This window comes from Maniola jurtina, chromosome 7, assembly GCF_905333055.1.
Source record: "Maniola jurtina chromosome 7, ilManJurt1.1, whole genome shotgun sequence".
Taxonomy (NCBI): domain Eukaryota; kingdom Metazoa; phylum Arthropoda; class Insecta; order Lepidoptera; family Nymphalidae; genus Maniola; species Maniola jurtina.
This window is the reverse complement of record NC_060035.1, coordinates 11,339,117-11,366,610: the sequence shown is the minus strand read 5'-3', so window position 1 is coordinate 11,366,610 and position 27,494 is coordinate 11,339,117. Positions and strand designations below refer to the sequence as shown.

The following is a 27,494-nucleotide window of genomic DNA, read 5'->3' as shown; positions in this document are numbered from 1 at the left end:
GTTATAACAGATTTCTTCTTTATGCATGCGCGATGCGCGTCAAGCGTTATTCGTATGGACTCGCTTTTTAAAAGAGGGTATTTTTGAATATTGTTGACGACTTCATCTAAAAATGAGAAATACCTACCTTTATCAGGAAAAGAAGAGAATGAATTCCGTTGTCTTATGATATACTGTTAATTTGTATGCTTGTAAAATTAAAAAATGGAAGTTTTGAAAAGATTTAAGAAACATAATTTGAAAATACTGAAGACTGTTGGAAAAGGAACTTATGGGCAAGTATACTTTTCGTGTATTTAACTATTTTTTCAAGGTTCTAAATTTTGATAACAGGCTTTGTCCACAGAAATGTGTATTTGTGTGAAAAACAAGATGATACGCTTACGATAGTAAAAGACATCGAACTAAACATTAAGTTACAAGATCACAAACAGGTAGGTACCCAAGTTGATATATATTTAATATTTTCATTTCATTAATACCTACCTACCTACTAGATAATCTAATTATTTGTCATTAACTATGTCTTTTAGGACATAGCAAATGAAATCAAAATACTTTCAAGATTAAAACATCCAAATATAATAACATTTTACCACTGTTACTATAATGATAATCATGTCATGATATCTATGGAATATGCCACTAGCGGGAATCTAGCGGAATACATGTATCAGCGATTTCCGAAGCTCATAAATCAGCAGGTAAAACTAATTTTGATGCCACAATCTCATAGCATTAACTCTGCGGGGTGATTCGCTAACTCAGTGTTCAACACTGAATGATAGCAACCAAGCTCATTTGACATTGGTTGGTCCTACCAATGACTTCTATGTATACTACATCGCTGTTTCATTGAGTGATATCAAAATAATTTTTCGTTGAAAACTTTAATGGATCAAAAATAATTAATATCAAATGAGCTCAGTGGGTATGAGTGGGTACGAGTTAGCTGAAACGATGTGGTGTGTTTGTGTGAAGGAATGGAAGACAATCTATACTAATAAATAAAATTGGAGTGTCTGTCTGTAATTTCGAAATAACTACCTCATATTAAGCTCATATGGTTATTTGAACGATACCAATACTGAATCACACGTTTTTAAAATTTTTGTCTGTCTGTTTGAAAAGGCTAATCTTCGGAACGGCTGGACCGATTTTGACGGGGTTTTCACAGACAAGTAGAGAATTGACCAGGGAGTAACATAGGCTACTTTTTTAACCGACTTTCAAAAAGGGAGTTGTGTTTTCCTACCTATGTACACCGAAATCTCCGAGATTCCTGAACCGATTTGCGTCATTTCTTTTTTAATCGATAGAGGAACTTCGCGACATTGTTTCATAAAAAATTTGGAGTCCAACTCCTCAATCCTGATGCTGCAGGGGATCTGACCAATCCACGCGGGCGAAGCTGCGGGCATCAGCTAGTGAATAATAAATATACATATTGTGATATTACGCTTTCACGCATTTGTACAGATAAAAAATGCATCATCTTTTAATGGATCGATTGATAATGATTTTAATTCCTCCTTAAAAACTAGAGCATGTTCTATGCCTTCTTGTCTTTGACATGGACTACTACAGCCTTGACATGAATCCTATCGTCCCACTCTTTTGGTGGTCTTTAGGTATTGATTGTGATAAGTATGCGATTGATTCATCCGTTGCATTGCACCCACAAAAAATATTTGAACTGTATTGAGTTGTCTGTTAAAATAACAGCAAAGAGAGCCCAAGTTCACATCCCAATCTCATAAAATTACCTACTTCATCAGCATAAAAATATAATTTCTTTTTCAACAGGAAATATTGTTCTTCTTTTGTCAAGTATTGCTTGGAGTGAATTACATCCACAAATTGGACATTATACACAGAGATTTGAAAGCTGAAAACATACTTTTGACTGGAAAAAATGGAGTACTTGTAAAAATAGGTGACTTTGGTATATCTAAAATGTTGGCTAGGTGAGTTCCTTTATTTCATTATTATTAATTATTAATGCAAGACGCATATGGCCAGAGGAAGGTAACCTACATAAACAAGCGCCAGATACAAAATGTTTGACCATTTTCTAAAGTTACCCGTCGCCACTGATCTTAATTTATAATTTATTATTATTATTAAGTTAGATGCGAAATTGTGTCTGTCTGTCTGTTAGCTTTTCACGACCTAATTATTCGCTTAAAAGATTTTGACAAAATTTGGTATAGAGATATCTTGTATCCTGGGGAAGGACATAAGGTACTTATTACTTTATATTCCGAAATGTCAGAGTTCCCTTAAGATTTTAAAAAAACTTACGCAGACGAAGTCACAGGCATTATCTTGTAATTAATATCTAAGTATAGTAGGTATTATTAGAAAAATAAATCATTTTTTTCGATTTCAAAAGTTAATTTCATATTAAGTAAGTACTACGAACCTATGGTGGTCATTAACCGTTACATTTAAATTTTAGCGCTAAGAAAACTTCGACGGTAATCGGCACCCCCTATTATTTAGCGCCGGAGTTGTGCGAAGGGAAGCCATATGACACAAAAAGTGATGTCTGGGCTCTAGGGTGTTTATTATACGAAATGTGCACGCATAAAAGAGCTTTCGAGGCTGAGGTAAGTTAACAAAACGAAAGGTGAGTTAATAAAACGAGCAAACATAATGCAATCTTAATCAGTTTACCTACGATACAAATTACCGATTCCACCGCACCCGGGGAGGCACGGAGGTTATGTCGGACTTTTACCGACTAAAACCCCACGGCGTTCCACGCATCGCCTGATGGCCAGGTTACGGGGCCAAACACGTTCGCGCAACCTGGCCAGCGGTGCCTACTAAGGAGTCTCCTCGGGGGACCAATATAGTCCCTACCCAACCTGAGGCACACCAGGAACACAAAAGTGCGCCTCCCGACTTGAGGACTGGTTTCCTTTCGGGCGATAGACTCCCCGTCTCCTTCGTCCTTCCGTACCTTCCTTCTGTACCTTGAAGTACCCACTCTAAGTAGTCTGGCCCCTAACTCCTTCTTGGTGGCACTCATGTCCTTCCACTCGCACACTATGTTTTATACTCATAATTATAAACTTACGTAGTTACAACATTTCACTATTTCTATACAACCAAATAAGAACCCGTCACCAAATTTCAGTTTTCCGTCAGTCGTAACTTGCTCGTTTAATCCTATTTCCACATAGTAATAAAAATATCCGATATAAGTGATGATCATGATGATATACTTTGGAGGTATTATTAATTCATCCAAGTATAAATATGATTAGCTGTCAGTGCCGCCGCTGTTAAATCAGAAAATTATTTAATCCAGATTTTTCCTATCTCATCTACCCTCGATAATCGATTAATCATATATTATTTATTCATGTTTGTTACAGACCTTAGTAGGATTGGTTAAAGCCATAACTAGCGGAAGCGTGCACCCTATCGACTTGACAGTCTACGAACGAGGCATGCAGGATCTCGTGGACTCCATGTTGTCAGTCCTTCCCGATAAAAGACCTTCCATCCAGGAGCTGATGGGGAAAATGATAATTTTGCCAATGGTTTATAATTTATTCTTAGATGCCGGTGACGACGAACTGCTGAATTTGAAATATAAAAATTTACTGTAAGAATAATAGTTAGATAATCAATCAAAATTTTGAATAAAGTGTGATATGGATTTTTTTCACGGTATTATTTCTAGTAGGTAATAATTAAAAAATATTTCCGTGATAAAGGCTGGACCCCATTATAGGGCGTCGCTTCGCGTCCATCTTAGAGTGACATGGACCGCATGAAAGATTTAACTATAATATTTTGACGCTTAGGCCACACCGCTATAATGTGGTAGGCCTTTATATTACCTACATGGTTTGATGACATCAATAGGATCTAATATAATATGTTAGTAGGTACCTATCCATGGTACCTGAGGTGGAAGCGACGGGTCTGCCCGCGAAATTCAAATTTTACTTGGTTTTTCGCAATTTGTAAACTAATACGACAACGTAGGCTTATGGCACTTTAATTGCGGCAATGGCAGTATCATCCTCACAGGTTTATATAAAAATCTTTACTTGAAAGGGTCCAGTTTAAGAAGTTAGTTCTATGTAGTATCGACTAGTTTGTGAGTTATAGTCGATACTAGAACTAACTTCTTAAACTGGACCCCTTCAAGTAAAGATATATAAATAGGTGGAGATGATACTGTTACTGTCGCAAATTGAATGCCATAAGCATACTTTGTCGTATTAGTTTACAAATTGCGAAAAACCAAATAAAATTTGAATTTCGCGGGCAGACCCGTCTCATCCACCTTAACCACAATATTCTAGTTGAATCTGGGATAGGAAGAATAAAATAAAAAAAATTCAGTGAGAAAATTACTTTTATTTATAGAAAAAAGAATAGCACTGCTCGACCAATCTGTACATAGTGTAGTAAACGTAACACAATAATACTCGGACAGTTATTATGCTTTTCAACAGAATTATCTGAAGTAGGTAAGTACCTACCTTTAAATCTGTTTTTTTTTTTTTAAATTTCATTTAATTCAATTATGTAGTATCTGTCTTTAGAGCAAAGTATCGAAGTAGTTCATTATTCTTATCAGCTTAATACATACTGGAAATATTTTTAAAACTAAAAGGTAAGCCCAGACTACGAAATATAACCGCACGATTTATACTGAAAAAATTCAAACCTAGGTACAAGGATTTTTTTTTTTCAACATAATTTACGTGTGATATAAAAATTTTCTTACTATTAACTAAGAAAATCGTGCAGAAATTTTGAGCAGTACATGAGCTTCCACAAGTGTAGTTCTCTGTTCTTACAGCTAAACACCTGCAAAACTGATCGCCGCCTATTGACCAATTGTTTCATCAGTCTCCATCTCCTCATAATCAGCTTCTGTAAACATAGGATCGTAAAAAGTTAATATTAATATCAGTTCAGAAATTAAAATCTTTGTTTAGTAAAGGGCTGCTCTGCGTAACTGCGTGGTCTATGGAAAAAAGAATATTAAAATTATTATTCTAAATACAAACGTAAACATAAAATAACTGTGACATGTTTAACCCCACACTATGCTCTCGCGCTGTTCCTCACTTAATATGTCCTCGCGTTGCCGCGATTTTGCCCTGTGCAACCACACACTGCTCTAATCACGCAATTAAAGGAATGCTTTAATATTATTTTAAGTGGGTTGCGAAAAACTTTGGGGTCCCAAGGTGCTGATATGGCGACCTCGCACCGGAAGGTGCAGTGTCGGTAGACCCCGTACTATGTGGACAGACGACATCAAACGACTTGTAGGGAGCGGTGGACCGTGGCGTGTTGAAATCCCTACAGATCTGACCAGCACTGGGCGTCTATTGGTTGGTGACGATGATGATGAAATCTGTTAACATTACCTAGATCCATGCTAAATTGGGAGCTAAAATCATATTATATTAACAACACAACATTTTAAACATACCATTTTTAGGGTTCTGTATTTTAAATCAAAAGTGTATCTGAATGTATATTTATTGTTTCAGATAAAATTAAAAAGTTGATACTAATTTTGAACTGTAAGTGTTATTTATTTTTTAATGACCTTTCCACAGAGCCCGATAAACAACAATAATAATGAATAAGAATATCTTACGTTGTCCATTTGTCTGTGATTGTGGCTGTAAAGGTTTCTGTCCAGGGATTTGGCCCGACTGCAACATCCTTGTTAGCCGTTCCACCTCTTGTAGGGAAGAAGCGTTCTTAATAGCCTCCCGAATCTTGTGGATCTCTTGGGGTTTAAGATCTGTAACATTAAAGAGTATTTTGCACTAAATAAAATAAGTACGGACTTACTTACACAAACTTAGATAGAGAAGAGATTAGTAGAGAATAGCTAATTCAAACAAAAATCGTATTGCAAAGCGTAATAACTTTGCAACATGATTGCAAATTTTGTAGTTTTAGTTAGAAGACAGCAAAAACGCCAGTTTAAGAGACAAAAAAGTCGATTTTCAAATTATAATTTACACTAACTTGTAACTTTTGGATCAGGCATATTTCCTCCGGGCACAAATGTCTTGGCTTTCCTTGATATTTCCTTTTGAATTTCCTTCCCTTTCTTGCTCTTGAACAGTGTGTTGGCCTCATCTCTCTCTTTCTGCTTGATCTTTCTAAAATCTAATAATCGTAGCTCCGGCATTTTATATGCAACATATGCTCTGAAATATTTATAAAGAAGCAACTTATAATTATTATTCTTGGTCTCAGTATTTTGGTGAAGCGGTGATAACCTTGATTGCAGCCTAAGTCTAAACGGGCTAACCTGGAAGGGGTATGGCCAGCGACGTGCAAGTCATAGAGGCATAGAAGCGCTGCTTATCCTGGTTCAAATGTTTCAATGATCATTATTCATCATGAGCACTAGTAAATAGGCAACTGCCTAACTTATACCTACCCTGGCTACAGATCATGTGCACGCCACTGGGTATGGCAGTTTTCATTGAACTTCCATACCCCTTTACACGGTACCCGGCATCGTACTGGAACGTTAAATCGATAGGCGGCTTTGCCGGTAGGGTGTTAAAAGGCTCCCATCAGACCAGACCAGAGAAAATTTCGAAATCATAAAACACCAAATTTCGCGTGCCAGGAATTGAATCTGGGACTTCCGGGACTGTGAAATAAAACACAGTGCTGACCACTGCGCCAGCGAGATTGTCAAATGTTAATGTAACTAATCATTAATAACTAAGCAGAATTCAAAACCAATTCTTTCCATGCAACTTTGGCATTTTTTTTAAATTAATATGTGGTAGGAAAATGTTACCATGAAGAAGATACCTTACCTATAGTGTTGCTTGTTAGCAACTGGATTGTGCATCAGAGAAAGTGTTTTCAGTTTTGGAAGTGTTGACAGTGGATCCAGATCTCCAAGTTCTGTTATATTGTTGTTGGTTAATATTAGAATTTCTAAATTAGGTACATACTGTTCCAATTCCTCACCTATGCGTCTGGAAAACAAAGAGTTATTTTTTTAATTCTACTACAAGTTAAGCCTTGACTGTAATTTCAGTTGATGGTAAGTGATGATGCAGTCTAAGGTGGAAGTGTGGGAGGGGTATGGCAGTTTCACTAAACCCAAACCCCTGATTGGTTTCTAAACGCGAAATTTCTTGGCGGCACGGCTTTGCCGGTAGAATGGTAACTAGCCACAGCCGAAAAATCCCACCAGACCACACCCCAGACAATTTAGAAAATATAAATTTTCAAATTCCACTTGTAAAATTTTAAAAAAATCTGTTCTACTCTTAATATTTAATTTACCATCGTAATAAATACTTACACAATTCTATTGTTGTTAAAGAACATACACTTCAACCTTTTCAATAATGGAAATCCGTCTAACTTCCTGATATCATTATCAGAGAAGTCTATGGTGTCAAATTGATCCAAGGTGGCACCTAAATTTTCAATTTGAGGTATTTTATACCCTGAAAGGTGAAAATAATCATTCATTAATGCTTTTACTTACAGCTTTGCCTGCAATTCGGATGACGCCTACTAGCAGCAAAACAGGATGATTAAGTACTTAGGTATTATAGGCAAGTATGTTAGACAAGTTATTTCAAATTTTCTTACTAAACAATGCGGTAAAAGATTGAGTAGAGTAAAACAATATAACATTAGAGCGATAAAGACTTAATAAACATAAATATACGTTTTGAAAACCTAACCTCTAAGATCCAGTTCTCGATCTCTGCATGGGTTGATGTACTGCATGGAGTTTTGTATTAATTCATTAGTGAGTTTCACCATTTTGATTAGAATATACTGTTACAGTATTTTTAAAATATTAAACAAGAATAGCGAAGTTCTGCAAAAGCTTGCTTTGCCTGCCAAAACACAAAATACAAATTGATACACATACAAATGACAGTTGACAAAAGCGATTTGTCATTTGTGTCAAATCGCTCGGAATCGACCATAGAGATTAGCGAGACGAAGCCAGAAGTCAAGTTACTTACAGATTTTTTTAACGGTTTTCTGGCTTTGGGTTCTAGCTTAATTGAGCTCAGTTAACCAGAGTCAAACCTATCATCAAAACTACATCTCATAGGTACCTACTTACAACCAAAATACTTACATTGATCATCTTAAATCCATTGTGATCGCATTGATTTTAGTTACCGACATCTTTTGCTAAAGAACCACCGCCACAAAAGTTCGGACTTCACGCTCCACATATTGTCGTGACGTTATAACTAGTACCCACAAAGGATCAATAGTTACAACCGTAGTGAGCCATGCTAACGACAAATAAATTATAGACTAGATGGCGCCACAGGTATCACCACTATGAAACATTGCGCTAACGAAGTGTAAAGCGTGGTACAAACTAATGGACGCGTTCATAACCCGCGGCTTGCGAGATATTTCTCAGACGTCTGAGCGCTTAGAGCAATTACGTAAGGTCGATAGTTGCCCGGCAACTCATTCGACGTGCATCTCAAGAATCTGTAGTTTATGTGGAAGTCGCCGTGTCTATGTGCACGGAGTCACCGCAACTGCGTGCGTATAGACTCGCCAACTTCTATATAAATCACAGATTGTAACGGTCGGCGTCGACCGAGTTGCCGGGCAAGTATATACCGTGCGTAATTTATGTCAAGGTTACGTCCGACTTCTTGCACAATTCAGTGTAGGTATATTAAGTATTATCCAGACAGTTAGTACCTATAATTATTAGTCGCGGCTGTGAGCCGCGACTAATAATAATTATAGGTAACTAATAATTATAGGTAACGATTTGTTTCAGGCTTTAGCCTCGGACTAAGGTATATTTTATACAACTTCCAAGAGAACTGCGGCAGGGACCAGCCCGTCCCCTGGCTTTGCCACAAAGGTCCTTGTCGAACCCATAATATTAGGCCTGCTTTCGAATATTTTTGTTAGTTTTTTTTAGGTTTCGTTAGTTTTTTTCTAGGGCTAACTACTTCAAGGGTATAAAAGCAAACAAACATGATTTTCTTCAATTATTTTTTATTCTAAATACATTAATATTCTTTAATTCAACTCAAATATTCATTTTAAACTATTACAAGCTATTTTATTTTAAACATAAATAATAAGTAATGCATATGACCAGCATTGCACACTTTTATTTCGGTATTTTATAAATTAACTAGGTTTTAACCAATCTTAAGTGTTAGTTCTCCATACTGACAAACATAATATAACACTGAAACCGCACTGCGACATAGTTACTTACAAGTAAATCTAAACAAGTAATTCGAAAAAGTGACATGCCAGATGCACATAGACGTAATACAATGAAAATAAGGTAAACTTTCTTCTTTGGTAGTTAGCTAACCGTAGTAGTTAAAGGCTCAAAAAGGCTAGAAACCAGAGCCGTAAAGCCCGTTATAAAAAAATGTGATTGACAAATTATTATGTTGGTAGGTGAGGAAAAAGGCGCGAATAATGCCGTATTTTGAATAAGCATGGTATGATCAATATTTTTTAAAGTACCCACTGCATTATCAATTAAGTTAGGTACATCCAATTATACAGAAATTAATATTAAACAACGAGCATAATATTTATAACTAGTTACACATTTGATTAGGTTTAAAGTTTGAGTTATTATCGGGACAGTGTTTAGCAGCCGAGGATCGGCTATAGATATTAGGTACTGTTCACATGTGAACTAGAAAAGATTCAGCGCACACGTATATCGCGCGTACATCACACAGATCTAATAGTACAAACATCATTTATGAAAATTTACATAAGTATGTAAATTACATACATATTATTTATTATGTATATCATAACACAAATGTTTCTAAGCGTAATGTTTCTATTACACACAATTGTAGTTATAAGCGTTTTTATATATTTTTTTGTCTTTGTACGACAAAAGTACCATACTCTAATCTATCTATGCTTTTAAAATCAGACATTTTATAGACACGGCGACACAGCATTCGTACTTATTTTCGCCGCATAAAATCTTAATTTACCTACAAAAAACAATGTACATTGGACCTCCATTCTTGACACAGATGAATGATGGAGCGACGACATTAACAATACTTTGTAAATAATACTCTCGCTAGAAAGAGGTACGTACATGTTTGAAGTACAAAAACAAAAAGGAAACATCTAATCAGGTAAACGAATATCTTCTGAGTACATGAAATTATAGAGACCAGCTCACGAATATTTATAATCATACACTAACATCGATGGATACGTGAAATGCAAACATAATACAGATAATCAAGTATTAGGTATTTATAATTTTAAATATTACCATTTATAAACTACAAGTTGCCATGTTTAAAGTTAATGATATTAGGATCTGTACCAGACAGAAGACACCGCGTGGGATCAGATCAGCGATGTCCTAATTCTCGCGATGTGATTGCAAATCATATTCAGCATTTTCAAATGAATGATTGTTGTGCGCAAGGTACGGAACCACTTATATGTTACTATTGCAAGACCCGGCCCGCGTGCCACAGAAGTTTGCACCTAATTTGTTTCAGCAAACATTTTTAACTCTCAAAAAAAACTTAGTAACAAACCACGCCAGTGTTAGTACTTATCATCAAACTTTATAAGACTTCAAGTCGTTAGTTGCATACACAAACATATTATTCTAAAATGACTTGTATTTTTGGGTAATGAACTAGAGTACAGTATGTAATATAAAAATAATACATTATTCTAATAAGAAAGAAAGGGGATCGCCAGCGATCCGTTATACGAAATGAGGTGCTATTAGGTTACCAAATCAAGTAAAGCTATCTAACAGGATGACTCGGTTCAAGTCTTTTATATTCAAGAGACTAACCGAACTTTTGATATTCAGAAAGAGACACGACAAAACTCCGAAAGGCATTTTTAAAAAATTACCTTAAAATAGTTTTATATTTAGGAATACCTATAATGTTAGTATATTTTGGTGAATAACATCATTATCGCAAACCCGTATTAAATATGAGAAACGTGGATGATATGACAATATAAATTACCCTTTCATACCAATTAATAAGCGTTTTCAATGTCCTTACTTAGTCGACCCAGTATATACGAGGTCGTGCCTAAATCTACTTATACGACTTTAACTTTACGAATCGAAGACGAGCTACTCACAGGGATCGAACGAACGTAAAGAAGTTGATCTTCGCATCTTTGGTTAGACGAAACAAAACAATAGTCACTAGAAAATCTAATGTCAAATACAGTCGTTGGAGGGACACTTTAGTCATAGATAAGTCTAAACAACATTGCATAGTAATCACATAATACAAATTATCATACGTTCGAAATGTTACGATGCTCTCGAGGATCGTGCCACTTCGAGGATAAGCGTCAACAAGTATTATTATACAACAAGAGACTCTTGTGTCACCCGCTACCAGAGCTTCCACCACACCTGCATCTTCTCAGTGAGCTTCTTACAGATTCCCAGTAGTTTCCGTCACATCCCACCGTCGCCCTCCCCTTCGCACTCTTCGGAACCCTCACCTTCTTCGAGCGTTACCTGTTGAAGAACAAACATCGATATTATTCATTTGTATTTTTTTAAACTCTAGGTACTCCCATGGAAATTTCGACCTTATTTTTTTGTGTACATTAAATCTTTGTGCAAAATTTCAGCTTTCTAGGTCCAAGGCATAGGTTTAAGCTGGACGTTGATGAGTCAGTCAGTGAGTGAGTCAGAAGTTTTATTTTTTATTTTTTGAGTGATATGCATGCATCAACGAAACGTTATCAAGTTTACAGGCGTATAATTAAAGTCTATGTAAAATAAAGGCGCAATGGCGATAGGTACCTAGGTATTTATCTGTATTTTCATAAAAATCTGATTTGATGGATGAAAATGATGACAATGTTAGAATTTGAAGTAAGTAATGAAACTAGCTTGATCAATTTCTCAGAGAAGATAACTAAGTACCTATAAATAAAAGTAAGATAACACAACTCACTTGAAATCGTATCTGTTCGGGGCGCTCGTCGTCTGCGCCGGAGTGCGTCTGAATGGGCGCCGGTGGCGGCGACGGAGGAATCATACTTTGGTAGTAGTCGCGGTTCTCTTCTAAAGTGTCCAAGATGTCTTGGGCGTCTGGGTGTACTAGGTCCGCCCACGTCTCCCAAAGTGGGTGCACGATGTAGTCGATAAAACCGACTTGAGATTTCTCAATTGTAGAATTATGTCTGTCGCACATGGGACTGATGTCCATGCCCTGTTCTCTTTCACGGTCCCCTTGCTGGAAAAACTCTTCCATGAGTAACGCTACCCATCGCTTGTATAGCGGCAATGGTTTCGTAGGGTTGCTTAAATCGGCACAGTGTACGAGATTTTCTAAAACCTGTATTCTGTCCGTGTAGTTATCCAGTAACAACACTCCACTGCCGGCGACTTTTTTCGTCTCTACCATAGTTTTGAGGTCTGCTAGAAGGCTCATATGTTTGGACATGTCCGTAGAAAGCACCATATCGATAACCATCTTTCGCAGCGTCTGCCTTTGTTTCTTGTGAAGATTTATGAATATATCGCAGCCGTCATTTTGTAGAAGTTTGAAGGCAACGGCGAGATGGTGGTTCTCTAGTACAGATTCATCATTATACATTAAAGCTAATTCGGAGCTCGAGTTGACCAGAAACTGGTTCGTCAGACCGGGATGGTCGACGTCATGAACACAAGCAGCGAACAACGCAGCACACACTTCTATGGGCGTAAACACCGCGTCTAGAGCGGGCGTGTTTAGCAGAACGTTTGTTGATTGCGTGACATCCGCTGCGTGGAGTGAGTTGTGGAACGGATTATCACGGATGTAGTGTTCTTCGAGGGTTACAGCGAACGCGAGGAAGGTGCGCGCTGGGATCTGCAATGTGTTTAATAGTTCCCTAGAGGTGAAGGCGGCGTACGCGACTGCAGTCAGAGGACGGCCGCAGGACAGGTCACCGATGCGGAAAATGTCAACGCCCCAGCGATCTAGCTCTCCTAATAGTAGGCCCAACTCTTCTTCGTGAGGGGTTTCTACTCCGTATGTTGGTACACGTTCACCAGTGAAACTGTTTGTATGTGTAAGTGCCCTCTTAACACCAGATATCTGTAGAAGAAGAAAGGGGGTTGTTATTAAAGGTGATTAGATGTGAATTTCATTTTGTATTCGATTATATAAAATTTTATAAGTTTTAAGTTTTAACTAAAGAGTTCCTTATACTCACTTGAGACATAGTAGTGCCAGGTCCTGCATGGCGTGGCTTTTCCTTCTTCTTGATTCGTTCACTTGCTTCATCAACTTGTAGTGATGGTATGTCGAGCTCTTGTTGTTTATCTGTAACAAGTAAATAAATATATATTATTTATTTTGATTGTAATATTCAAAATTAATAATAGAGTTTCGTTTTGTTTTTCGTAAAAAAATCTGTGAAATTTATCATTAGGTATTATTGTGGAGATAAAAAAATTATCATTTCAACATTGTTGATAACGAATGCCGACGTGCGGTCTAGTTATTGTTATGATGGCCTGAAAACTACGTAAAAATACAAAAGCCGCCTTGAAGCTGTTCTGAGCGTAAGCCTATTAAAACATTATCGCCGCCGAAATCGTGTCATTGGGTATCAATGCCGAAAGAAAGTAGGCTAACATGTGAAGTGTTTAATGCGTGTTTGATTAATACCTACTCGTTTCTGGGTCACCATCAGTATCGGTATTATATAACCAGCCATTTACTACTTTTACCATTTGACATAGATACAACTTCGCAACATCTTGGAGGCTTATGTCACTAAACGATTTCAGAGATTGCAGTCTATTTCTAAGAATGAGTCTATTTTTGGAATGACATCCCCATTTCAAGTTTTATCTCTATCAGCTCACATTTGACGAGATTAGAGAAAGTGTGATGAACTAATCCTGGTATGAATACACAGCAGATTATGAGGATCGCTTTATCGCAATTTATACGATAGTGGGGTGGCTACTACGCGTCCACTTTACCTATATCTAATCGCAAAAACACTGTGAGTACGTCCCGACATAACTAACCTATGTAGAAAAGTATAAAAATAGACTATCAAAGCGCCAGTTCAATTATCTTTAATGACACCACTAAAATAACCATTAGAAATCAATAAAATAAATTGCGAATAGGTAGGTATATTATTAAGATATTTTATGCCAGTTTGCGCAAAATAAATTACTTAATTTATCGTAATGACCGAAACGGATTTTTTTTGTGCCATCAGCTATACCCACAAAAATCTTGTTAGTTAGTTACTTCAATTACGAATCAATATCTATTTTGAGTTTATTCTTATCGTATGTGGCAGTTGAATTATGTTCCACCAACTTAGCCTTTACCTAGTGCACCGAGGCTACGAATAATTTTAAATGACGTAGGTATAAGCCCACTAGAATTGTGCCATCGTCTCTTGGTGGCCTCAATATGTCAACGAACCAATCCAATTTTCATATTCAAGCCTATTAATAGTCAATTGAATCTTACAATAACAATCGTCTTCAATGTAACCAAGATTAATTTATGAAAATCGAAACAACAGTTGTTGAAATAATTACGACAGCTTATTTACGCGATATTATTTAAGATTCACTTCTTAGAGGAATTTCAGCTGTAGAATAAATAGTGCTATTGTTTTTGTGCAACTTCAATAATATTATTGTCTACGCTAAACGAATATCTTCTTTATTACTGCAATATAGGTACATATTAAGGTACGCAGTAAGGTCTTCTTTATTACGCAGTCACTTCTGCTTTATAGTCATACTCCTCATCGCTGAGTGTCGTGAGCATTACGCAGTATAGGTACTTATTACTTTATCCTAATCCTAATATCCTATCCTAATCTTACACTTACCCAAGATTTGAAAAATAGGACAACAACAAGTGTAAATTAAAAATTTATAACACCTCCAACAAGTGAAGGTCACAGTAACTAGAAAAGAGCTGATAACTTTTAGCTGAACCAATTTTCTTGGATTATTATAGCTAAGAACACTGTCGATCAAGCCACCTTTCAAACAAACAAAACTAAATTAAAATCGGTGCATTAGTTTAGGAGCTACGATGCCACAGACAGATACACAGATACACACGTAAAACTTATAACACCCCTCTTTTTGGGTCGGGGGTTAAAAATTAGGATATTTTTACTCTTCCACGCCACAACGACTGAACCATTTTGGCTGAAATTAAGAATGGAAATAGCATATTATAGCTTGAATTAGCAGGAGATTCCCCCGAGATTTTTAAAAACCTAAATCCATGAGGATGAAGTCGCGGGCATCATTTTGTTACTTTATAATTCATTTAAAATTACCTTAAGAGCTTAGGAATACCTTGTATGTAATGGTCACTATTATAAGCAATGACTGACGTAAATTTCTCTCCTTGACTCTAATAATAGAATGCATTTTTATTTATACTGAAATCAATACCTACCATTAAGTCTTCCGTCCTCAGTTAATAAATTATAGAAAATTGTGAAACGAGGTTACTGGTAGGGGAGTGTGACACACACCCACTTTTCCCCCTACAATGGCATTTGATGACGCACAAAGACTAAACCTTTAATACAGGACAGAATTACTTATCACTTTTACATATAATATTTAGCTAGGAAATATGTAGGCATATTTTACCGTTATGTTTTACGTTCATTGTTGCTCTTAGCAACATACTTAGCTCACTTGCTAAATTTAAAACCGTAATGATTACAGGTGATTTAAACTTAGACATCAAGCCCGGTTCTTTAGATTCTCGTTCTCAGGATTACCTTAACACACTCGCTTTCTATGGCTATTTGCCAGCCCACACATCACCAACGCGAGGCAACAACTGTCTAGATCATGTCATATTACGTACTAAATCGCCAGCTTTAACGCTTATTCTAGATACTACTGTTACTGATCATTATTCAACTTTAATAGCCCTTGAAAAGCATATTCACACATCTCCAGTATATCATACAGTTTCAAAAGTCAATTATGAAACACTAGATAAAACTATCGAAAAATTAGATTTATCATATATTAATAATATCCTAAATCCTGACATAGCTACTGACTGTCTTATAAATTCGCTGACCCAAGCTATTACTGAAAATACAACTATCTTAAAAATCGCCAATAGAAAGAGAACCTTAAAACCCTGGATTACCCAAGGGTTATTAAGATGTATGCGTAACAGAGATTCGATGCACAAACAAGTTAAAAAGTTTCCAGATAATGAAGTCCTTAAACTTACATATAAACGGTACAGAAATTTTTGTTCTAAAGCTATAAAAAAAGCAAAACGGTTATATGAATCACAAGAAATAGATAATGCAGGAAATAACATGAAACAGTTATGGGACACGCTCAAAAAAATATGTTTCACTTCAAAACCTAAACAACACAGTCCACAATTATTAAGGTGTGACTATACTCCACTACAATCTTGTAATTATGTTAATAGCTTCTTCGTAAACGTAGCCAAAGATCTTGCTGACAAAGTAAGTCAGAATTCAGCAACTACTACCTTTACCACAGTCTCGACCTCTGCTGCTTGCTTGTCATCATTTGTACTTGTTCAAACAGATACTGAGGAAATTATTTCTGTTATTAAATCGTTAAAACCTAATGCTGCCACTGGTTGGGATGGAATTTCTCCAACAATACTAAAAAGATATTCACAAATTTTGGCGCCTATTCTGTGTCACATTTTCAACCAAAGTTTTTCTTTAGGTCTGTTCCCAACAGCCTTTAAAAAGGCGATTATAATTCCAATTTTCAAAAGTGGTGATGATAAATCTATAAATAATTACCGGCCGATTGCTATACTTACGGCATTGTCAAAAATCCTTGAACGCTTGGTTTGCAAAAGACTAGTTCATTATCTTGAGCACTTCAATTTAATTTCTACCCAACAATTCGGTTTCAGGAAAAATAAAAGCACAAATGATGCTGTCCTTGAACTAACAAATAATGTTATTAACCACTTAAATAACGGTGATAAAGTTCTAACCGTATTTTTGGACCTTGCGAAGGCTTTTGACACAGTACCCATTCCTACTCTCCTGGTCAAGTTAGAAGGAATGGGTATTCGTGGTAATCAATTAAATTTCTTCCGCAGTTACCTTACTGGGCGAACACAAATGACCAAAATTGATAATAACATGAGTGATGAGTTACCAATTTTTTATGGCGTTCCGCAAGGTAGCATACTAGGCCCGACTCTCTTTCTCGTCTTTATCAACGACCTCTGTAACCTTCAAATTCCAAATGCCCAGTTAGTCTCCTTCGCCGATGATACAGCCATTACCTTTTATGCTAAATCTTGGACTGATCTTAAAAAAGCCGCCCAACTTGGATTTGACACTATGTACGATTGGCTACTTTCTCACTTTTTAACTCTTAACATTACCAAAACCAAACTTATGACCTATTCAATACGTACAAATACTCAGCCTACAACTCCTTTAACCATCAAAGTTCACTCTTGCTCAAATAGGCTAAATACCAACTGTAATTGTGATTGTATAGCTCCTACTGACAAAATTAAATATCTCGGTATTGTTCTGGATCAAAATTTAAACTTTAAAGACCATGTCGAATTACTTACTAGTAGAGTGCGAAAATTAATTTTTATTTTCAAAAACCTACGAAGCATTGCAAATTCCACTGTAATCCGTAATGTGTATTATGCTTTATGCCAATCAATAATTCTATACTGCATCACTTGTTGGGGTGGCACTGCTAAAACTACTCTAAAGCCCCTTGAAATTGCTCAGCGAGCCATACTAAAGGTGGCAACTTTTCGGCCTATCCTATTTCCTACTACCATACTGTATAAAGATTGTGGCGTCCTTAGTGTCAGAAAGCTTTTTATTTTAAATATAATTTTACATCAGCATAAAAACACACCATATAGACATATTGAAAAGCGGCGTCAAGATAAGATCTGCACTTTACGTGCGCCTAAATTAGCTTTTACCAAGCGATTCTTCTATTATCTTGGCCCTTTTTTATATAATAAGATTAATGCAGAATTACCCATTTATAACTTACCGCTTACTCAGTGTAAAAAGAAAGTTACATCCTTTTTGATGAATAAATCTTATGAAGAAACAGAAGATTTCTTACAGTCTATCAGTAAATCTACTATATTCACCATAAAAAATAATAATTAAGGTGAATTAAAATAAGAAACCTATTAATTGTTTCTATTTTTTATCTTAATCATTTTACAGATTTCTAAATTTTTAACTTTTTAATTATTTGCTTTTTCACGCACCCCTACACATTTTCACTCTCTTATAATCTCGCTCACACACTCTCTCTATCACGCACACACACTCGCGCATACACACACACCTACACACACACACACGCACGCACGCACGCACACACACACACACACACACACACACACACACACACACACACACACACACACACACACACACACACACATACACACAGAAACTCACATACAAACACACACACACACTGTGCACCCTACTTTTTATTTCCCTATTTATTTTTAGATAACTGAGGGAGAGGGCTGGCTATCCTTAACACAGATGTAAAAAATCTAGCTAGGATAGCCAGTCCTTGATCTTGCAACACTCAAAAACAAAGCTATGTTACTAATTACTAATTATCTTACTTTGTCATCAAAAATTTGTTAAGTACCAAATTGTATAATAATCTAGTCTTAGTACATTGTTCAACAGTGTTTTTTGTGTGTTTATGTGTTTATGTTTTGCTCAATAAAATTTATTATATAAAATTTATTATTATGTACAAAATAATTTGGTGAACAAATAAAGCTTATGACCCTTTTTTATCTTAAATTAAGTATTAGGTTTTTTAAGTAAGTAATATAATATTGAATAGATAGGTACTTATTGGAAACAACAAGGAAAAGGAACCAATTATAACTACTGAAACCTAATTATAAATAACAAATAGGTAATTTTCAGTATTTATTCACGTTTTGTTACATAAATATTATACTTAATTTTTTTGGTGGGTTTTCTTTTTTCAGGCTTACTAGTATGTAAGCACCTATTAGATTTGAATAAAAAATAACATCTCTGTTTCTATTTTCAGACAGTAAAGGAGAATATTCGTTAAACTCTTAGACTACTTTATGCGGAGTTTGTAATCGTCACAATGCCGCTCTGCTTTCGCAATCTATTTGCTTAGTTTATTGACTTAGGCAATTCTCATTGAATTATCCTACTTAGAGAAAATAGGTAAATCTATCTAAAGTTTCCATGAGGTAGTTAGGTAAGTATTTCTGTAATAAACTGCCTAGTCAATAAATAATAATACCCAATACACGATTCGAACTCACGATTTTATCTGAATCAAATTATTTTCCTCTTAATAATATGAATAATTAATTATTACGTGTAATGTTTTGGTTAAATATAATATAAACATTGAGATGGGTTCATTCGTAGCGTACTTTATACAAACGTTGTTAGCTTCTCTATTACCTTATTTATTATACATTTTTAAAGGAATCTGGAAACCACAGACATAGATATTTGTTTGAGAACGTGTAGCTCCAAAATTTCATTGGGTTAGGTTATAATTCAAATGATAACGAAACTACATTTGTATGGAGAGGGCTAGGGAGCGCGTTAGGGAAACTTCCCTCAAGTGTGGTCGCCCGTCGCACTTAATTATTATCATCCAATAACAACAATAGATAATATTGTTTTGACAACTTATCTAAGTATATTAAGTACTCTTATGCGTATGATTCTTACTAAACGTTTATATTTTCACATATCATCAGGTATAACATTTTCGTGGGAAAAAAGTAAAGCGAGATAAATCATCCAAATAAAATGTGAATAAAGAAAAATATTCGGCAGAAATATACGTTGGATGGTGTTCAACTATTTTGTTTTTGTTAAAAGCTTTAAATAAGGTGGTCTACAATAAAATAATTTTCTCATACATATTATTGTTGTTGATATAAGTAAATAATGTATGTCTCATCTTTAATCTTTTGTTATTAATTATATTATTGTTCTAAATGAACATATCATCAGCCTCATGCCATGAACCTCATCTATACTAATATACTAATCTATACTAATATTATAAAGAGGAAACCTTTGTATTTTTGTATGGTTTGTATTGAATAGGCTCAAAAACTACTGGACCGATTTCAAAATTTCTTTTACCATTACTTAGAGGGATTCTTCCGAATCCGTATAGGCTATATTTTATCCCGGAAAATAGATAGGATTTTTCGTGGTAGTGTCCACCCGTGCGAAGCCGGGGCGGGTCGCTAGTCTTAAATAATATAACTTGTGATTGAAACTTAAAATATATACATAATTAGATATGTACCCATATTATCTGAATACTTAAAACTTTTATTGAAATTTAAGCACGTTTTCAATTTCCGTATGTCTATAACCTTAATGACAAAACTTTTCCTATTTAAGATGTCTCTTAAATATTAACTGGTGTTTAACTATTCAGTCTGTTATGTAATACAAGAGAAGAACTCACGGCCAAATACTGAAAAAATCTTATTACTCTCTGTTGTATGAAAAAATACTAATAATGTTCAGTGTAACACTAAACACGCTTTTAAGCATTACGATAAGTTTCAGTATGCGGCCGTTAATTATTATTATACAGGTTATAATAAAACATACCTAGGAAAGTCGAGCAGATGTACTCGGAAATCTGGTTGCCGGACTTGCTGGACTCTGAGAAGTGGCTCAACTCCTTGTTCAGCATCCGTTTGAACTGCAAACGTAACATCTCGATTGAGTGTGCCATTCGGGAAGCACGTCGCTTGAGCCAGCGACCCGGCGCGCACTTAACACACTGTCTCTCGGCGCACACGCGCATTTCACAACACATGTAGTTATAAAAAAAAACTAAAAAAAATAGTCCGATAAATAAATCGTATGTAATACGTGTAAATAATGCAAGTCGCGGTTACAACACGTTTGTACCTCGCGAGCGCTATCTGTAGACTGAAGCGCCGTGGATGTGGCGCCAGGGCTAAGCGTAGCACGATCAGTCATAGCCTGCCTACGTAGTTACGTTCAGAAATATTGCCTTCTTAGTATTAATGAGTTGCTCGCCTTTCTAGTAATCTTGCTTCTGAGTTTTCCTATTTCCCCCCCGTAGGTCTAAACTCTAAACAAATCCGCTAAGTTTACAGCATCTCTACTACGTGCGTCACAGGTCCACTGAATTTCACTGGGATTTTTAGGTTAAAACCTACCAATAAAAGATTATACTTGTTAAATTAAATTTACCCGGCTTTGATCAGTTTTATCTGGAACGAATTAACGAGTCAATTGGAAATAAAAAGTTGCGTACAATTAGTTTAATAAGGCCTTCAACGATGGTTAGTCCGTTTAACGCGATTGGCCAAAGTTTGTTTACCTTGCAGATACATTAGAAACTTAGAAGAGATATTAGAATTGCATTAAGTAATTTTATTTCAATCAATTTTAGTGAGTATTTTAATAGAGCCTACGCCCTACAATGTCATAATAAACAAAATGATTTTTTTTCCATTGAATCTAATGAAACGTTTGTTAGTAGGTACATTTCAATAAGGGAACTTTTATACTTACTGAAATGCGGTTTGTTCATGAACCAGCATGTCACAGTGAACCGCAATTACTTTTATCAAAGGAGGAAAAGGGGAACATTGTTTTTAATTAAACCTCAGCATACTTATCATGCAAGCTTCATACTAGGTCATATGAAATGGGAAAAGCTTGTCGGAAAAATTATGCGTAGCACGCTTTCATATTGTTGAATACGTCGTCTTCAAATAGATACATAACTAATTAATTTATAGCTACATATTTGATATGCCATATTTATGTGTTTAAAGAAGTAGGTATGACTTTATGACAAATATTCTATTTACTCTACATACTAAAAATGAAGAATTTTCCAAAATTACGTGAAAGACGTACCAAAAGAGCAATATTTTCTTTTCATATGCGTACATCTTAGTTATGCCTATACGGGTTGATTTTTACAAAATCCATAATTAGTTCTCCTATATGCCAAAAAAAAGGAAATGTTCAAAAAAGTGTAATTCTTCATTATATTTGAATAGTTCATTTTCCATCAGTAGGTGAGTAGATACCTACTAGATAGTATTTCATAAAAAAGTCCAATGATTAGTAATAAATAATCCTTTAATCCCCATAAGTAAGTAGCGCTGATGAGTTGATGACTGAAGCTTATTGCAAAGTGCAAATCACAGAATTCAGAATTGGTTTAGAAGTGTTTACGAAGCGCGAAATTTTTGCCGCAGATGTGCAGTGTAACATCAGTGCGTGTTATTAAGAAATTATTAAGATTATTTGAATGCCGCTAAAGAAAAATTTACGTTGCTTTCGATGCTAGAGATTCGGGGATATTCTTTTGAATATATTTTATTTAGAATTTTGAGTATTCCCGTTATTTCATAAAATCCTTACTTAATGGGGTCTACGTTATAGAAAGAACCTACGTATAAAATTTCAAGTTTGTAAAAGTACGTTGATACGAGTCAGTTATTACGTTTCTCCTCTTATAAATACTATAAGCATTAGAGTTGTTGATAGGAAATGCAACTAGCTGACCTTCCCCGACTGTTCTTTCACCCCTATGGGCCGGATGATCTAAGTTTTCAACAGCGAGATTTCAGAGGTTTCAACAATTGTTGATGGGTATATTATAATAAATAAATAATAATTTGAGTGGGTATAGATTTAGATGAATGAGTGCTCGGAATTAGACACACACTGTATCGGTTTTAAAGTCAAAGTCAAAGTCAAAATCATTTATTCAAAGTAGGTACAATTGTACTCCTTTTGATGGTCGAAATTGTTAAATTTGTACGATATAGTGGTGATAATTAATTGCGTAACTTAAAACTAAAGCTACGAGGTTTCCAAACGCGCCCAAGTCCGAGAGCCCACAACAAACTCAGTCAGCAGATACCATTTCTATTACCTTATTTAGAATTCTGTGGCGCTAAAGTGCGTATGTCACGCTTAATTGCGGGATAACTATACGACATTCAACTTTTGTAAATTTAGACGTGTTCTTGACACAGTTTTTTATCGCCTTGCCTGTTGTCCCTGATAGCAGCTCTCGGGATAGGAAGTGGCGCGTCCGAGGTCTCCGCCACTCCGACAAATTGCGATACGTATCTTGCGCGTTATCGACTTGTTAGATGCTAATTTGTGCCAGTTGCCGTTTGCTGTGATGCGGGTGTTTATGCCTACTACTAAATTGATATAGCATTGAAATAAAACAACGTCGCAAAGCCTTAAAGTGGTTGCAGATTAGCGTTTTTTGTGCGTACAGTAAGGTCATTTTTGTACTCGCAGTACTTGTCACGCTCGCACCTCGTACAAGCGTAGACCATAGACGCGCTTATACAGGGTGGTCAAAAAGTCGTGGATCAAACGCAATAGCGAGATAGAGGAGGTCATTTCCAGCAAAAAAAAATTCTACAGCATGGCCATATTTAAATTGCCCTAAAAGTTATTAATATTTTTGGGTTTTTTTAGCAAAATACCAAATTCTCTTACAATTACACTAATTAAAAAAAAATTCCTCCTCTATCTCCCTATTGCGTTTGATCCACGACTTTTTGACCACCCTGTATACGCTCGTATACACGCGAGCCATTTCTTCATCGGAATTCGTAGTGTTGCTACTTACTGACCCACTTATTCAAGTAAACACGCTGGAATGAACGCGTGCACGCGCGTCGATTTATTGAAGCACGAAACGTAGCGAGCGTGTTTAAGCTTTGTTTAAGCGCGTATACCAAAACGAGCATTTATACGCGTAGAAGGAACGCTAGTCTGTAATCGCCCTTAGAGCTGAATTACATTTTTTTAAGAGGTACTTGAAAAACCTGACATTTTGTCATAGTACCTACTACATAAAAAGATTTCGGCTTTTAGAAAGTAGGTACCTTCTAATTTACCACGAACTCTTGCCCTATTAAATAGATGACGAATAAGTGATATTTGGCAGGAGAGCAAGTTCTTGATATTTTTTCTTCGAATAATTTTTCGCAGAACTACTTTTTATTTTCTTTTTTACAAAGCCCGGATCTTAAAAGCTTATAAAGGGACGTGGGTCCGATAAGTAAAAGCTTTATGTTATTCCTATTTGGTTTAAGTTATTGTAAGGTAGAAATAATTACAGGAACTTATTCTTCAGACTATCTATCAGTGAAGAATATAATATATATCTATATAATAATACGAGTCAAGAGCGGTTTGTTCCGAAGTGGTCAATGATTGATGCAGATTCTCCGCAATTGGCCTACCGGGCCTTTTATTATAATACCTACTCATAATATTATTATGATTATCTTGGTTATTCTTATAGTCTGTGTCGCTTGTATGTTATGTTTTCACGTTGAGCGTGTGTGGATTCTCGTGCTTAGTTATATCATCATAAAATCGATAGGTTTGAGAACATTTGGACTTATTCCAAATAAAGTGCTGCGGAGTGCCGCATTGTTTGTGCTTTCGTATCTCTATAATAGATAGAGGCAACAAAATTGGATGCCAATTATATTATCTTGTCTTTTAAATTGCAAAAATACCTACTATCTTTTCTCTGGTCTTAATTTCTAGTATTTATAAATCAAATTTGTGATCTGCATAACTGACTAGGTATTTGTATTCGCTTATTTTATAAACTCCTTAGTGAATTTCAGTGCGTAATGCATCAAAATATTTAGTTTGCATTATAATTTCATAGATTTTATGTACAGTTAGCAACACATTCAAATTTTTATTTGCAATAGGTGCGTGCGAAGCCAGAGGACACCACCAGGGCGAATCAATTTGTAATTTATAAAGAAAAAATAAGAAACAAAGAAAGAAAACTTTTTTATTTGATCACACAAACAAAACAGCAGGTAAATTAAACTAAAACTATGTATGAATATCAAATGAAAATATATTTTTCTTTTGAATTTATTGTATGGATTTACATTGAATGTTTTCATTTCACATGAAATGAATTAATGGGAAAAAATATCTTTAACAGTAAGTAAAGACCATAGTTCAATGACTATTACTAAAAAAACTATTTTAGTTCAGTAACCGCATAATTTGCCGTCCGCCATTCACTATTTTTTCTTTATTACGAGTAATACCGCTGATTCACTAAAACGTTTCCTATAGGCGAATCGATATTCAAAGAAATGCCATTCACAAAGTTTTTAGGTCCCGAGGCCCTCATCGTGATATAAAGGAATTATTCAGGAACGAAAACATACCTACTTGTGCTTTCAGCGATAGACAAAGGACTGTACTACCTCTACGTGATCAAATCAGATACGAAGAGCTCTGACTTGAGTAGCCAACAAAGCTGAAGTGGTTATGGGCGGAACACATAGCCGGGAGAGTCGATGACTGGTTGCAATCCGAAGCTGCTGTACGTAACTTCGCATCGGAAAATGCAGTGACTCACAATAAACTAGATGGATGGATGGATGGATGAACAATCCTAGAAACTGGATGGATGGATGGATGGATGGATCTTTTAAAAGCGAGTTGTTGGGAGTCGCTGGACTTTGTTCTATTAGAATTCCCTGCAAAGACTTATGTCTAGAAGTTTTGTACCTATCTCTATCGTTTGAAATAACGACGACTATAACTAGTGGAACTTTTTCAAAGCATTATACTAGTTATGTGCAACTTCTTTGAAATAGGTATGGTAACTACTTATGTGCTTTGGAATAATATATCCAAAGCACTTATTTTAAACGTAAATTTGGACCAGAACCATCTAACTCGGTCACTAGAGTAAGTACCGAGTACGTAGTTTTTACCCGGATACTTGAGAAATAAAATATACCAACATAGCCCACATCTTAAAGTGAGTCATACACTTCAAAGAAGTTACTGTAAAAGTATCACACAAGCCAATATTGAAGGAAAAATGAGAACAAAGGTGGATATTGAAATATAAAGGAAACCATAATGTAGATCGCTTACGACACGACCCGTGAAAACCACGATTTTCAATATTAAATGAATAATGATGAAAGCAGATGAGTTGGTGATACTTAGCAAGAGTCAGCCAGTGCAGCCGTATCAACGAAATGCTGATGACGTAGGTCTGTCTTGACGTGATATCTGCTCACACATTTTTATTACGTAGGCGATGCTGCTGACGTCATTAGAATTTCAGTAGTCAAAATGCGCCTCTTAGGCTGCTTTTCCACCAGAGTTGTGCTATGCTACGTCGTTATGGATGTGTATTTATCCACCAATCGTTTTCATTGCTCCATATAGGCTTTGGTGGAAACGAGTTCAACATAGCTATGTTTTTCATATAGAAGATGCGTGCTATGGTTGAAAGCTATTGCGGAAGCTACGGATTCGCGAGTAGTGTAGCCTCATGCTCTCCCTAGTTCCTGCCCCTATGCATCGCGTAGCTCGAGTCGCACATCTACCTCGGACAGCTACCTCGGCGGCACATTTTTATATCTTACTCGCTCCGCTACACCGCTTAGCATTAGTAGAAACAGTCTAGTTTCGTAGCTTGGTTTTGACTCCGCTCAGCATAGCTGTATAGCACATACTCTCTGGTGGAAAAGCAACCTTAGTCATGAGAATCTTGTCGCCATATGCGATCTCCTTTAACACATGTTCTTACGTCCACGTACGCTTTGAAGTTATTCCCCTCGACCCCGAGTTCCGATTAAATACAACGACATAAGTAGGTATACATAGAATCTGTATCGAGTAATAACACAAATAATGCTTTTCATGAATTCTAAACAAAATTAAAGTAAGTACTTACGAAGGACAATTTAATTTTGGACTAAATCGAAACCTTTTGGAACGGAAACATTAGCCGTTGGAGAAATTTTAATTTTCCCAGTGAAAAAGATAACCCGTGAACGCATACTGGAATGGTTTGGAGCGCACTACGAATAAAGAATTCATAATGGCTGCAAGCTTTCGGAAGATACGACTTGCGTGGAGGCGTAGTACAGGCTTGAAAGGCAGCTTATGTATCGGACGCTAAAGGTGCCCACGCACTTGAACTGAACTGCAGCTGAACTGCGCGTCGCGGCAGCGCGCTGCACAATATTCTCTCCAGCCGCGACGCGCGGCAGCGCCGCTCTAGTGCGATATGCTCCATACAAAATGATAGAAATAATATTTTGCCGCAATGTGCCGCGGTCTGCAGTGCAGCGCAGCTCAGGTGCGTTGGCACCTTAAGACCCTCTTTGGGTCAGCGAAGTAAGAACTTGGTAGGTTCTCATAAATAGCTATACTGGCTTAAAACTTTTAAAAGCCTCTCAGAAATTGAAAAACTTGAAATGTTTCTCTAAACAAATGTTTAAGGGCTTGTGTCGTCATTATACTGGGCGCTTCTGGGGCAAAACAGTTTTACTTTTATGTTTTATGATTGAAGTTTTGATGGATTTAATCCATTA

At 36.1% G+C, this 27,494-nt stretch overlaps 3 protein-coding genes across 17 annotated transcripts in view; 1 reads left to right on the top strand and 2 right to left on the bottom strand.

The window, feature by feature from the left end:
* Positions 1 to 73: 73 nt before the first annotated feature.
* Positions 74 to 3,679, top strand: LOC123866603 (serine/threonine-protein kinase Nek8-like). The gene is made up of 6 exons (XM_045908255.1): positions 74 to 275; positions 347 to 434; positions 534 to 704; positions 1,807 to 1,967; positions 2,462 to 2,612; positions 3,387 to 3,679. The coding sequence occupies exons 1-6, from the start codon at positions 205 to 207 to the stop codon at positions 3,621 to 3,623; spliced, it is 879 nt and encodes a 292-aa protein (XP_045764211.1). The 5' UTR covers positions 74 to 204; the 3' UTR covers positions 3,624 to 3,679.
* A 684-nt stretch (positions 3,680 to 4,363) lies between these two features.
* LOC123866793 (U2 small nuclear ribonucleoprotein A') lies at positions 4,364 to 7,927 on the bottom strand. Its single transcript, XM_045908495.1, has 6 exons — positions 7,725 to 7,927; positions 7,334 to 7,481; positions 6,837 to 7,001; positions 6,025 to 6,209; positions 5,645 to 5,794; positions 4,364 to 4,905 (listed from the first exon to the last, which is right to left on the bottom strand). Exons 1-6 carry the CDS (start codon positions 7,804 to 7,806, stop codon positions 4,859 to 4,861), a joined length of 777 nt encoding a protein of 258 aa, XP_045764451.1. The 5' UTR covers positions 7,807 to 7,927; the 3' UTR covers positions 4,364 to 4,858.
* A 1,086-nt stretch (positions 7,928 to 9,013) lies between these two features.
* The window catches only part of LOC123866919 (cAMP-specific 3',5'-cyclic phosphodiesterase), a 600,070-nt gene continuing 581,589 nt past the window's right edge, over positions 9,014 to 27,494 (bottom strand). For all 15 annotated transcript variants that reach the window (XM_045908710.1, XM_045908701.1, XM_045908712.1 and 12 more), the window contains 4 exons: positions 20,701 to 20,794; positions 13,234 to 13,343; positions 11,988 to 13,115; positions 9,014 to 11,542 (listed from right to left, as the gene is read on the bottom strand). In XM_045908710.1, the coding sequence (XP_045764666.1) occupies positions 11,480 to 11,542; positions 11,988 to 13,115; positions 13,234 to 13,343; positions 20,701 to 20,794 (1,395 nt within the window). In that variant the 3' untranslated portion in view covers positions 9,014 to 11,479. The remainder of the gene's footprint in view (positions 11,543 to 11,987; positions 13,116 to 13,233; positions 13,344 to 20,700; positions 20,795 to 27,494) is intronic.

Excerpts from the sequence above, each read along its gene's own strand:
- LOC123866603 (XM_045908255.1), top strand. The coding sequence starts at position 205 with ATGGAAGTTTTGAAAAGATTTAAGAAACATAATTTGAAAATACTGAAG. Across the intron at positions 276-346 it reads GTTGGAAAAGGAACTTATGG|AAATGTGTATTTGTGTGAAA; the intron begins GCAAGTATACTT and ends CTTTGTCCACAG. Across the intron at positions 2,613-3,386 it reads AAAGAGCTTTCGAGGCTGAG|ACCTTAGTAGGATTGGTTAA; the intron begins GTAAGTTAACAA and ends TGTTTGTTACAG.
- LOC123866793 (XM_045908495.1), bottom strand. The coding sequence starts at position 7,806 with ATGGTGAAACTCACTAATGAATTAATACAAAACTCCATGCAGTACATC. Across the intron at positions 7,482-7,724 it reads TCGAGAACTGGATCTTAGAG|GGTATAAAATACCTCAAATT; the intron begins GTTAGGTTTTCA and ends TTCACCTTTCAG. Across the intron at positions 6,210-6,836 it reads GCTAACAAGCAACACTATAG|AGCATATGTTGCATATAAAA; the intron begins GTAAGGTATCTT and ends TAAATATTTCAG.